The sequence below is a fragment of the Besnoitia besnoiti genome, chromosome VI (genome assembly GCF_002563875.1).
Source record: "Besnoitia besnoiti strain Bb-Ger1 chromosome VI, whole genome shotgun sequence".
NCBI classification, from domain to species: Eukaryota; Apicomplexa; class Conoidasida; order Eucoccidiorida; family Sarcocystidae; genus Besnoitia; species Besnoitia besnoiti.
In genome coordinates this window covers 1,689,964-1,703,364 of record NC_042361.1, presented here as the reverse complement: position 1 = coordinate 1,703,364, position 13,401 = coordinate 1,689,964, and the positions used below count along the sequence as shown (strand labels likewise).

Here is a 13,401-nt window from a genome sequence, read left to right as displayed (position 1 = left end):
GAAGAAAGCTTGCGACAGAATGAGGAACGGCAGCAAAATCAGTCTCAAGCTTTCCAGCGGCGTGACGAAGAAGAGGGAGACGCGTGTGCTCATGTTTGTTTGTCTCGACGAGGAAGCAGATGCGCGAACTGCCGCGTCGCCCTCCCGCGTTTTGATGTGCTGGCACTGGAGAGGCTCAGAGGAAAAACAGCGCTTCTCTACCCGTCGGCGCCGATTTTACCTAATTTACAGAAGGCTATGCGAACTTTTAAACCGTTTTTTTCATGCGAAGCACGCCGTCGCTGCTTCGCGACAGTGTTATTCGAGTCTTCCCACTAGGCTTCAGCGCGAGCAGGCACCGTAGCTCCTAGATGGTCAAAAGCGAACGGCAAACCGTACGAAGGCCCTACATAAATATATAGATAGTCAATATATGTATGTATGTATATATGTATATTCGTACGCACATATGCATATATATACCTCTATCGAGGCACGGCCAGCCACGGCTTAACCCGCCGGCATGTTCAGTACCCCCGCGGGTACCAGGAGACTCTGGGCAATACCTGCCATTGTTTTTTTGCGAAGATATGCGTATATAGGTGTATATTTATAGGCACATACGTATTTGTGCAGACAAGAATGGACAGAAACATACGGTTAGACCCTTGGTTCTCCTGCGGCGGGTGGAGGACCCAGCGGCGTGAGAGTCGCGAGAGTAGCCTGGAGATCGCGAGGCAGAGACGTTTCCACAGTAACAGGTCGAAACCGGAGACGCGAAGCTGGCGGCAGGGAGTCTTCGATCTGTTCAGCGCGCGGGTTTCGGGAATGCGGAGGAGGCGACGCCCGCGGGGTGGCTGGAGCCTCGTGGCTCTGTGATATGCCCGTAACGTTTCGCGCTTCCGCCGCTCCGCGCTGCGCTTCGTACGGGCCTACGTCGCCTTCTGCGACGTCGAGGAAGGAAATCGACGCGCAGTGAAGAAAAAGACGGTCCGACAAGCACCGCCCCAAGGCGCGGTCCGCGGGATCTGAAGCCAAAGGCGTACACAGGCACCTGCCACCCCGCATTCACACTGCACTGTTGCACAGAAGTAAGTGCACGTAAACACGTAGAGAGGCGAGTTACGGCGTAGCCGTTTGCGAATGCCCTCCAAACACATGCACATACGTGCGTACAGCAGGTCCCCGCCTGAAAGTCTCCGTGTGGGCGCAGGAACCACAGACAGATTGCCCGCCGCGAAGAACAAGAGAGGCGAGGACACAGAGATCGACCGCGACCGATCCGCAAATCCACGCAGAGCACAGGCCAACCAACCAAAAAGTCAACATTTCAGATGCATAACATACATATGCGCGCACTCACGCACGCATCATGCATGTGCAAGAAGTACTCATATTTTGCACATGAGTTTCTCCGAACAAAACAGATACTCGCCGGAAGACCAGCGGATCTGTGCTGTCTCTCACCCGTGACGTAGATGGGGTCTGCGACGAGAGGATGCCCTAAATGTGCGAGCTGCGCGCGAATCTGATGCGTGCGCCCAGTCACAGGCTCCACGCGGCAGAGCGTGAAAACCCGGCCTGAGAGGAAGCAGCAAGAATCCGCAAGCGACAAGCACGCGAGCCAGAAGTCGCCAGGACGAACACGATATCCCTACATGGACGCAAGGCCATGTCACATATATCGCGCTCGATGCCGAAACGCTCCCCCCACGCACGAACACGGCTATACACACACTCTTACGCACACACACATTCCCACAGCCGAAACCCGCGCGCGTAGGTGTGCACATAGACACATATTCACGTAATCATATATGTATATATGTATATATGTATATATATATGTATGTGTATCTGTGTTCGGAGCGTATGGTGCTCTCGTCGCCGCCCACGTGAGGTAAGAGACAACTTCAGGGAGCGCCTGCATGTGGTTGCTGCGCCGTGGCTCGCTATTCGCTGCTGAGCATGATTTTAGCCTTGAACGCCTTCTGTGTTTGGCGTACTGTTGAAAGAGTAATGCTGAATCACCGAGCACAGCGAGGCGGCGACCTGAGCGCAGCGGGAAGAAAAACGGGACCGAAATCCTCGGCGCACCAGCCACGGACTGGCTGACAGCTCAGTGCGAAAATAGACAAAAAAGGCGCATTGTAAAGAAGAAGCGGATTTCGTTCACGAATGCGAATGCCACAACTACGCGAGATTGCAACAAATAAACAGATGAACGCGTAGCCAGAGGGCCTTTAAAATGCCCTCGAGCCCGCAATGACCGATTGCTCTCCTCGTACTCGACGAAGACCGGGATTCTCTCCAAAAGCTGTTTCTGTTGAACTTCCACGTCGCACAGGATCTGCGGAGAGAAGAATGACCGACGGTCCGCTCGCTGACTCAGCGCCGATAGCATCTCTTGGTTCGTCGGACACGCACCCCACATTTTGAAGCTTGGCTAGAGCGGTGCCTGTCTACAGCTGCGTCCCTGCGAAGCCGACTTGTCAGTGCGGCTATCAACCGTTCTGCCGGCTCGCCTTGTCTGTCTACATGTGTGTGCTCAAGCAACCAAGGGTACCGCCATAAACATACAGCGCATGCAGATACAAATACATATACGTACATATATACATATGCATATATATATATATATATATATATATATATAGAAACGTGCACATACACCTATATATGTATATACGTATATATATGCATATTTGTGGATATGGAGGACACGCTGAATGCGTCGACGGCTATGCGACGACGCGCATCTGCGAGTAGGCCTCGGGAGGATCTCAGTCAGCGGATACAGTGGGCTGAGCCTCGCACCTTTGCGTCGACGGCGCGAGCGACTTCCACTTCTTTTTTCCCCGTGTGTTTCGCCAAGTGCGTGAGGCGCAGCGGATGCACAAGCCGCAGAGTGTCTGGCGGCGACAGCCGGCCGAAGACGAGTGCGATGTAGACTTTTTTCGGCTTCCACGAGGCGAGCTGCGCGCGCAGAAATGCCAAGCCCGCGTACGACTTTGCGACCAGGAGAGGGCCTGCAGCAGCCCGCAGCGAGGAAACGAAGCCCCGGGAGCACACAGAACCTGCCTTATCGAAAAACGCAGCTTACGCGCAGACAGACACATCAGACAAGCGACGCGGGCGCGGGGGGATGTGCAGCAGCAGCCGAGCGAAAGTAGCCGAAACCGAAAGGCACGCAGAGAGAGAAGACAAGCCGCGCCGACGACGCGCATCCAGAATGCGGCTCTTCAGCGAGCTCCCCCCCGGCAGGCAAACCAGCACGGATTCGAACCCCTGCAGCCTGCAGTGACTCCGATTCCCAGCGAGACTGAACACGCAGCCGTCTGCCAGCGAGAGCGCGGGAGAGATGCCTACCGCTTGTGGGCGTGTCGAGTCTGTGGCTGATTCCAAACCGGTGCGTGGGATCGAAGAGAAGCGCAATCCTTTCGTCCTCCTCTCGTCTGCGCGGCTCCCGGTTCGCACCTCGCGGCCGCTCGCTCGCTTCCGGGCGCGCCCTCGCAGGGCTCGCAGCGTCCGCTGCTGGGCTGCCCTCTCCGCCTCGCGCCGTCCTCGTGAGGGCCGTTTCACCGGGTGAGTTGTCTTGCGCGACTGCGTCTCTGCGGCGGCCGAGCGCCACCTGCATGTACGCATGCAGCGGCTCGGAGAGGCCACCTGCGGCGAGGAGTTTCAGGACGCGAGTCCGCAGCGAGGGAGAAAAGTAGAGGGGCGAGGAGGGCAGGACAGCGGCGAGTGACGGCGACGCGAGCGCGACCCGTTCGCGCACGGTCTCAGGCTTCTCGCTTCGCTCAAGGTTAACGCGCCAAAACGGAGGCTTGTACAGAACCTGAACGACGGAGAGGCGACCCGCAACTCCCACTCGATCTCGTGTTCCGAAGGCAGTTTGCATTGGAGCCTCACATCCGTGAGCAGCTGTCCACCACGCACACCCCTCCCGACACGTAGTAGACACATACATACATACACATACATACATATGCGTATATATGTATACATATATATACATATAGTGAGATGCGACAACTAGGGAGAGTCTATCCTCTGATCTGCTTTTCTGTCAACGCCCTTTGCGACCTGCTCCTCTACACGCACACATTTGCCGGCTGATGCTCGCCCCTTTTGGGCTGTTGGTCAGTCCGTCTTTCTAATTGCATGAGCTGTTTCCGTAAGGTCGACTCGTGACCCCTCTCCATATACAGATATCATCTACGCGCTTCCAGGAGGAGCTCTTCTGCATGCAGATGTGTATTTACATCAAACACGTTCCGCACAATCCCCTACAGGGATACATGGCTGGCGATCATAAGCGCAAGGAGCGCACACTTCTGCAGGCTTTTACGCTGCTTGGGGTCGGGACTGGAACGTCGTGGCATGTCCACGCATGCGCCTCGGCCTACGCAGAGCGTTTACCATGAGGTGTTTGCTTTCCCATTCGACACGCGGCAAGTCTTTGACGTAGCGCAATCTCTCTCGGCTCGCGGCTCTGTCGCGGCAGTCTCGTAGTCGGCCTGCGTCTCTCGCTGGTCGGTCCCCTCGCTTCTCCGCTGTGCGCGCGTCTCTGGCGCTGACAGCGGCTTCCTCTCCACGGGAGTCCAGGCTCCGCATTCGCTCCCCGGAAGCTCTTTCGCACTCCCCGTCGCATGTGCTTCCTTCTTCCTGCCTCTCAGGCGCTTCCGACTCGTTTCCCCTCGTTTTCGTTTCATCGCCTTCCTCCTCGCACGCCTCCCCGTGCTCTACCTTTCCCTCGGCGGCTGCTGCTCCGGGCACTGTGGGGTCGCCTGCTTCTGCAGCTCTTGCGGCCTCGGCAAACTCGCCTCCGCGCTGCGTCGCCTCTGCAACTTCTCCGCTCTCGCTGACGCGCTCTGCATGCGCTGGCAGGGTGCTGCATTGCGACACCTCCCTCGCGGGTCCCCCTGCTCTGGGCGCGGAGCCCCGTTCCGCTTCTTCACGCACGTCCTCGAGGAAGAAAAATGAAGCAAGACTCTGCTCCTTTTCGAAAGGCCTCACACGCGACCACGTTGCGTCTGCCGACGCTTCACTTTCCCTTGTCTCTCCAAGCACGCCTTCCTGAGCGGCCGCCGAAGAGCGCGCAGAAGAAAAAGAGGCGGAGGGGGTGAAGGTCGCGCGGGAAGGCGACGCCGGCGGCATCAGCGAGGAAAGGGCCGAAGCTGGAAGAGACGAGGGCAGGCAACGAGCAGACGAGAAGGCGCGGGGTCGCGGCGCAGGCGTTTGAGAGAAAAACCCTGCGGACGAAGACGCTGCCTTGCTTGGTGTGTGCGTGAAGACGGCGCCAGACGCGATCCGAGGCCGAGGAGGCAGTGCTTCTTCCCGCGAGGCGGAGACCGTTTCACCTGATTTTTTGAAGGGTGTTTTTGAGTTTTCGTGTGCCTGCGTCTGCAGCGCCGCCGCCGCACCCCGCTTCGCCGCCCAGTACGCACGGCCAGTGCAGAAGGCGAGCGTGAGGATCTTCTCATATAAGCCGTCGCTGATATCTTGCGTCGCCGACAGGCTTGCAACTGCGCTCGGGAAGAGGCACTCGGTGTCGTCGGCCTCGGATAATCCTATGAGCAGGAGCTGCGAGTCAGAGGTCTCGTCTTCTCGCGCCGACGCAGAAAGTACAGGGCCTGGCGTCGGCGTCGCAGAGGCTGGCGGGGCCCAAGGCGAGCACCGAGGAGACGCAGAACACGCAGAGACGGAAGCAGCCGCCGTGGAGGCGGCGCGTGGTGGAAATGTAGACTTTGGAATGAAGCCAGTGGCGTCGTGGTCGTCGGCGACGCAGAAGACGTATTTCTTTCCACGTTGTTTCTCTCCCTCCTGGGGGAGTGGTTGCCTTGGGGACTCAGCCCGATCGCCGCGGACGCTGCGTGTGTTCCATGCGCGACGCAACGCGTCGAGTTGCCTCTCCGTCTCGAGCGCCAGGCGCCTCGCCATCAGCGCCCCGACCGCGTGTGAGACCTCCAGAAACTCTGCGTCGACCTCAGCACCCTTGCGCTCCAGTTGCGGCCCCGCTGAGGCATCATCGGCGACGCTGGGCGAGCCAGGGCGCACCTTCAAGGAGAGCGACTCAGATGGTTGGAAGGATGGAGAGGAGCGAAGCGACACAAAGCGCGAGGACGACGCGGAGGATGGCGCCGGGGTGCAGAGCAAGTCATCACACGCGGACTGGATAAGGCTGCGAAGAATCCGAGACCGGAAGAGAGGAATGAACTCCGCAGAGGAGGCGAAGGATGCCGAAGCGCCCCGAAGGTCCCCAAGCTCGCCGCGCATCTCAGAGGCTGGTGTCTCCAGCGGAAAACCCTGAGCGCCAGATGCTGAAGGCGGCGAAGACGAAAAAAAGAGCGACGGCGTCGAAACAGCCCGCAAGCGGCACAGCTGGCAGAAAGCCTTGAACGCAATCGCGTCACAGATGTGGCGGCCATCCACCGCCAAAGGCAAAGGAGGCGAGTCCGGAGAAGACAGCGAAGGCGTGTGCACGAGAGCAGGCCGGGAGGAGAACGAGTTAGAGGAAACGTTGGACGATGGCGGTGAAGCCGGCTGCGGAGGAGCCTCCAGAGGCGCATTCGCGACGACGTCCAGCGCCTCCGGCTGCCACGGTAGGAGACAGGCGGAAATGAACAGACGCCGAAAAGGCAGCGAGGCCGAGGGGAAGAGCACCGACAGAGAAAGCAGGGCTCGCGCCCAGTCCTCTGTGGTCAGTAGCTCCCTGAATCCCCCGTATATAAGCCGATTCTCCTCCTCCATCACAATATCGAGCAAAACCTCGTCTCTCCTTGTCCCCGTCGTCGCCTCTGGCTGGACGCATCCCACGCGCGGGCGATATCGCCCTCCCTCGGCGTTTTGGCTCCCGTCCTGCCCCCCTGGATGCCCTCTCGTTTCCTCTTCGTGTGGCGACCGAGCGGCGAAGCCGTCTCCGCGCGTCTCCGTTTCGCCGCGGCTCTCACGAACTTCTCCGCTGCCGCCCTGCTGTGCGCGCTGCGCGTCGTCTCCACTCAGTCGCCTTGGAGGCGTCGCCCCGCCCTCGTGGAAGTCGCCCTGCCTCGCTTCGGAGCAGGCGGTTACACCTCGCCTTGAGACGGCTGGCGCTTCTTTGGGGAGGCCGGTGCGGCCCTGAGGCGCGACAAAAAGCATCCATCGGCAGACGGCGACGCAGAGGGCGGGGGTGACTGACGCGCCCGTTGATGCGAGGCGAAAGAGCATAAAACGGATGCGGTCTCGAGTCCAGACTGGCGAGGCGCAGTCGCCAGGCCCCTGAGACCGCGCGGCGGAGAGCGAAGAGGACGAAGACGGCGACGCAGATGGGAGAGGCAAGCGACGAGACTCGGCACGATCGAGAGCAACACCGGACGCAGACGAAGATCGCGGTTGGACAGGAGAAGGAGGAGGCGGCGACACAGCCAAGGCACTTGCCGAGCTCTCGCCGGGGCTGCAGGCCGTTCGCCTCGCTGCGTGTCGCTGCCGAAGCGCGCGAGCGGTGTCTGCGTTCAGCACGTGCGTCACCACGTGGCTCACACGCTGGGCTAAGTGCTCACATATGTGTTCAAGGCGCCCGAGTCGCTGACCCTCTTCCAGCTCATCTGTCCGTGCAGCACTTGCGTCCTCACGCGCGGACTCCGCTCTGCGATTCGCATCGCTCCCAACTCCCTCTCCGTTGCTCTCGTATCGCTCCGGTCGCCCTCCGTCGCGCATCCCGACGAGGAGCCTCGGCGCGGCATGCTCTTGCCTCCTCTCCCCTGAAAGCCCGCTCTCGCGACGACGGCGGCTGCCCTCTTCTCCGTCTTCTCCACGCTTCAACTCGCCGCCCCGGCCTCTCTCCTTGTCGCGCTCTGCTCGGCTGCAGCTCGCACCGGCACCTGTCGTGGGGCTTTCGTCGCGGCGCGCGGCGTGATCGGGTCGCTGGAGGAGTCCTCGAATTCTCTCGTCTGTTCCGCGCGCGTGTTGCCGCTCCTTGACGGAGACGCCGCGAGGCAGGGCAGGAGACGGAGAGAAAGGGCACAGGGCGTCGCGCAGTCGTCGCTTGCGAATTTCCACGTAAGCTCGCAGTTCTGCGACACCCTCAAGCACATTCGTGAGAGAAAACGGCAGCCCTTCGTAGAGGCACGGCGATAGGCGCAAGCCCGGCCAGCCGGCCGCCTTCCCAGCTGGCTCGGACTCGCTTTCGCTCTCTGCGCTGAGAGGAAGATGTTCGCGCGCGCTCTTCTCTGCGCCGGAAGCCTCTCGCGTTCCCTCAAGTCTTCGGCCTGAATGGAGCCCTCTTTTTCCTTCGAACTCGTCGGCGAAAAGCAGCTCGTGACTCGCCTTTCGCATTCGGAGGAAGGCGCCCGCGGTTTCGTCCTCGGCGCGGCGCAGGACGACTGAGATGTCCTTCGCGAGGAGCTCGCATAGCTCCGAGAGGACGCGCGGCACGAGTGTTTGCTCCGTCGAGAAGCCACCCGTCGGTGCTTCGTCTGTCGCACCGGCTGAGAAATGCGCGTCTTCCGCAGGCAGCGAGTCGGCCGCGCGCCTCTGCGGCATGCGCCAGCCCACCAAAAAGGGGATCTTGCGCTCGATATCTGAACAAAAAACCTTCGCGCGACCCGTGGCTTCGACGAGCAGAGCAGGGGAGCGAGACACAGGAGGCGCTCGGGGGCCAGAGGCAGGCGGGCGGCACGCCACAGAGAGAGACGATGGTGAACCAGATAAGGAGTGCAACGAGGGCATGCACTGTGAAGGTGAAGGAACGCTGCCCGGACAAATTCGAAAGGCTCCATCGCCTATAAGGGATGCGTGAGGCGCAGATGGAGAGGAGATAGAGAAAAGCAAAGCGGCAGAGCGTGAGAGCGGTGAGCGCGAAGAAAACACGAAGGCGACCTGCTCCACTTCACTCAACAGCAGCAAATGCATGAGCGAGCTACTCGCTCGCGACAACGCCAGAAACTCCGATTCGAACAAAGATGAAGACGAGGAATGCGCAGACAAACGCGACGGTGGAGGCGAGGAGAAGGGCGTCTGTTGCCCACGTGAAGCCTGAGGCGACGCGCACGGCGGGAGTGCGCTCTCGGGCACCAATGAGTCGGTCGGCGAAGGCCGAAAGGCGCCGGCGGAAGGCGACGCACCAGCGGCGGGGCCTGAGGGCGGGCGTAGACTGAGGGACGAAGCAGCTACGAGGACCTCTGTCAGCGCCAGAAGTAGCTCGAGATCGAGGACTTTCGCCTTCCAGAAGGCCGCGAAAAGCTCGTCGGCGACTCGGCATACCTCGGGCTCGTAGGCGAACTCGCTCCAGGACGCCAGCGGGCGCCAGAATAAGGGCCTGTCGCTGAGCCGCTGGGCGAACCCCTGAGACCGCGGCGAAAGCACAGCACAGGGAGGCGACAGCGACGGAGACGCAGCAGCTGAAGGAGGGCTTGTCGCCCTGTCCAGGTCGGCGCCGGCGTTCCCCGGTCGGCGCCCGTCGCGGATCTCTTGCGCGAGTCGGCGGAGCCCCCCGCACGTGGCCGCCCGAAGTCGCAAGAAAACGCTGTTGGCGTACAGCTCGCGAAACACAGGAGACAGCGCGTGCGTGCTGAAGTGGACAGGCTTGTGAACCTCCCCCTCGGCCGCTCGCACGACGAAGGGCTGCGCGTCAGCTGCTTGGCTCGGCTCCTGACACGGTTCGCTCTCCAGTTCACGCGCGCAGTTCTCTCTGTCCGCCCGTTCGTCGCCAACGTCGCCGCGCACCTCGGAAGCGTCTCGCCGCCCAGTCTCTCCACTCGAGGCCTCCTCGAGGCCCGTCCCTCGGTCGCCCCGATCCCGCGCCTGACGCCCCGCAGAGCCTCCCGTGGCGCGCGCGTGCGTGCCCCTCCAGGAAGCGCGACTGTTTTCGCTGCGGACGACGTGAAGGACGCGAGTCGCGTCGAGAAGCGCACGCCGGACGGAGGGGTGCAACGCGGAGGGCGCAGCCGAAAAAGCGAACGCAGCCGAGTCAGCGGCCGCCGCGCGAAGCAGGAGCGCGACGGAGAGCGCTGAGAGATTCAGATCGAAGGAAGCCCACTTGTTTCTCACGAGGCGCAGACAAGGCGCGAGCGACCCCGGGCTGGATGCGGTTAGCGCGCCTGCAAACCGGAAAAACGCACCCGCGAAAACGCGGCTCAGAAGAGAGCGGAAGGACAGCGGCGAGCGCTCAGACGCAACCCCAGCTGACTGAAACGTTACGACATCTGCACACAGCGGAGACGCTACACCGAGATACCCGAGCCCACCTCGGGAATCGACAGACCAGAAAGGGAGAGCGAAGAGCGTTTCTGAATCCGACATGAATGCAAAGCGAGCGACACAGACGTCACTGTGCGGACAGCTCCGCGCATCGACAGAGAGAGGACGTTCCGCCGACAGTCCTGCGGAGAAATGGAGATGGAGTGCACGAAATAGCCCTATCCCCTCAACCCTAAAACAGGAAAGATCAAGACGGTATCGTCGCCTAACGGTTGAGGCCCGCAATACAGAGAAGGGAATTCGCCGCCTCTTTGTGCAAAAGGGAAACCTACCTGGAGAGGCGAGATGTCGGCGCATCGCGTTGAGGACGTATGCGCGCTGCCGCAGTTGCGACGCGTTCAGCGCCTGCTGAGCCGAGACGCAGGCCTCGCTCTCACGCCTCGTTTCTGGAATGGGGCTTGGCGCCCGTCCGGCGCTCGCTGCGCCTCGGCCTCCATCCCATTGGCAGCTGCGTTGTTTCTGCCGAAGTAGGGAGAGCGACCTCTGCGACGCGGCGAGAAACGCGCTGCCAAACCCTTCGCAGCTCGTGCGCGAGCGAGGAGCTAACGCGAAGAAGGCATCGGCGAATGTAGGAGAAGAGGCCTCTGTTGAGGCAGGAGGACGCGGCAACGGAGGCCCGCGCGGAGCGGCGGAAGGAGACGAAGACGTGAAGAAACGAAGAGAAGAAGCGAAGGTGGGAGGCCCAAAAAGAGGGCGAGAAACCGTAGCAGAAAGCAGGTGCGAGGCTGACGCCGAACGGGACGCCACACAGCAGGCGCAGACCGGGCATGAGGAGGGTGGATGAAAACCAGCCATGGATGACGCCGACGAGAGGGGACACGAAGCAAGGCAAGAAAAGAAAGAGTCACGGAAGCTGAGAGATCGAGTGGTAAGGCCTGAAACGCAAGGAGACGAGAGCGCGGAGGGGGCCCTGAGGCGGACACGCCCCACCTCTGAATTTGAACAGGCTGCAGACGCAGGCGAAATCCGCCCCGAAGGAGCCGAGTCATAAGTTGAGGAATGGAGGCACCTGCCCTCCGTCGTAGATGCGACAACGACGGAGGGCGGGTCACTCGCAGGTGGAGGACGAAAGAACGGAGAATGCAGAGCGAGCGCGGCTGCGCCGCGCTCGTGTGCCTCATCGGGGCGTGTCTCTGCGGTCTCCCGCAGCCTCGCACGTCCTTTGTCTGGCTGCCGCCTTCCTTGGCGCCCCCGGTCCCTGTCCACGTAGACGGCCTTTCTCGCATCCGACGGCGAGCCGGGGCGGGGCCTGAGACATCCAGCCGCCGACACAACCGCGAGGCTGTCTGCCCGGAGCTTCGCGTCGTTTCTGTGGGAAAGGACGTCATTATTTACGGTTTGTGGGCGCTCGAAGCCAGAGGAGACAAGCTCAGAGGCGCTCCTCTCAGCCGCGGCGAGCTGGGCTCCGGGTCTGGCCCGTCTCGGGAGACGCCCGGAAGGCCGACCGCCCACGAGCCCGGACGGGCCCGCCGCGGCTGGAGCCCAAGGGACAGCCCCGATCGACAGGCCCTTGAGGCGGCGCATCAGGAGGCCCTACAGAAAGAAGAGGAGCGGGGAAAGACAAAAAGATAGAGCCAAGCAAGAAAGAAAGGATACAGAGAGAGGCGTAAGGACGATAGGTCGAAGTAGAATTTGACAGGAGAACGGACGAAAAAGCGGAAAACACCCTGAAGGGGCAGCTGTATACAAGCGGAAGGATCGTAAACGGAACGTCAAGCGTCTTCTACAGAAGAGGGCGAAAGAGGATGAAGACAGCGACTTACATGAACATGTACAGTTCTTGGGCGCCGATGAGGGGAGACAGAGGAGACTCAGGAGGGAGACACGGAGACTGGTTGGACGTCGGACACGGCGGACGGAGAGGCGAAAACGAAAAAAAAAAAGACGATGCAGAGAACGACGAGAATCAATGTCGCGTCGCCGATTGCGCCTTACTTGCCTCTGCGAAAACTCCCCTGAAGTGGAAACCGAGCCGTGAAGTAGGAAGAGAGAAAACTGAATCGAGTCAATCAGTAAATAAAAGTTGTCAGAACGGCATGGATACACTTTTAAAGTCTTCGTTTTCCTTCCCGTTGGTCAATTCTTCCGTTAGATGCGCGTGCATATAGGCCCGCCTGGCAGCTTCTTTGCGCGACGATGCAGACCGAATAGCGAGCCGGAAGGCCATCGACCGCAGAAATCTCCATAATTCGGCTCCCATATGACTCTGGGGTCTCCGACCTCACCTCCCCTACCACACAGGCAGATGAAGAGGAATGTGTTTCGAGTGTTGTGCCGTTTACGCCCCAGTGAACGACGCCGAGGAGACGCCAGCATCGACAGCTGCGATTCTCGATGCGATTTCGCCGAGAGTCGACTCCAAGACCGGCAAAGCTCATTCGTGAAAAACGAGCAATACGCCTAAACATCATCTCACTGCACTGTGAACCACATGCGTTTCTCGCGTACAAAGTTGTCTTCGCTCCCGTGTCTATCTTCCTCTTCGCTGTCTCTCTTGCCGCCGTTAGTCTCTGCGTGTCTCTTCCTCTGTCTCTCTCCTCTACCCCTGGCCGGCCGCACCCTCTGGCGACCCTTCCTCTCGTTACCTCCGGTTTCCAGACTGGCTGCAGTGCCAGAAAAGAAGAGAGCGCGCGTGTTGATGGCTCTCGAGCCACACATACGCCACGGACATGCGGAGCTCCTCGGAAACACCTGCAGCTAGCGTGTCTTGTGCGTGAATCCCGCTGCCACGCGCACGCTTTCCCACGCGCGCCGCTGGCGAGGCACATGCACAGCTGCATGCACGCTTACATACACAAGCGTCGATATAAACGTATATGCATTTGCAGGAGAACTCAACGCGAGCGAAGAAATGAGCGGAAACGGCAGCCTGAAACCAAATAGGGGCGCCTGCAGGTATTCACACGCGCGCAGATCCTGCATCTTCGCAGGCACGCCAACAGTTCCAATACATGACACGATGGCAAAGGCCATTCTGTCTCGTATTTTGAGGGGTCTGTGAAGTTAGTTAGAAACTGCCGCGGGCGCTGGAAGCCAAACGTCTCTTCGCCGTCAGCGCGACCACACAGCTACACAACACCGAAACGAGCGCTCCGCTCGCCGTCATAAGATACATCTCCAAGTTAGCGCATACGTCTCCTACATATCTCCTCTCCATAGGCTAAGCAATGCCTTCTCTTTTGT

At 60.4% G+C, this 13,401-nt stretch overlaps 1 protein-coding gene across 1 annotated transcript; it reads right to left on the bottom strand.

Annotated features, from left to right (window-relative positions):
• Window positions 1-639: 639 nt before the first annotated feature.
• BESB_066510 (uncharacterized protein) lies at window positions 640-11,742 on the bottom strand (the record flags this gene model as incomplete). Its single annotated transcript, XM_029365044.1, has 7 exons — window positions 640-1,007; window positions 1,447-1,560; window positions 1,986-2,031; window positions 2,797-3,008; window positions 3,349-3,817; window positions 4,402-10,058; window positions 10,491-11,742. 7 exons carry the CDS (start codon window positions 11,740-11,742, stop codon window positions 640-642), a joined length of 8,118 nt encoding a protein of 2,705 aa, XP_029218627.1.
• Window positions 11,743-13,401: the final 1,659 nt, after the last annotated feature.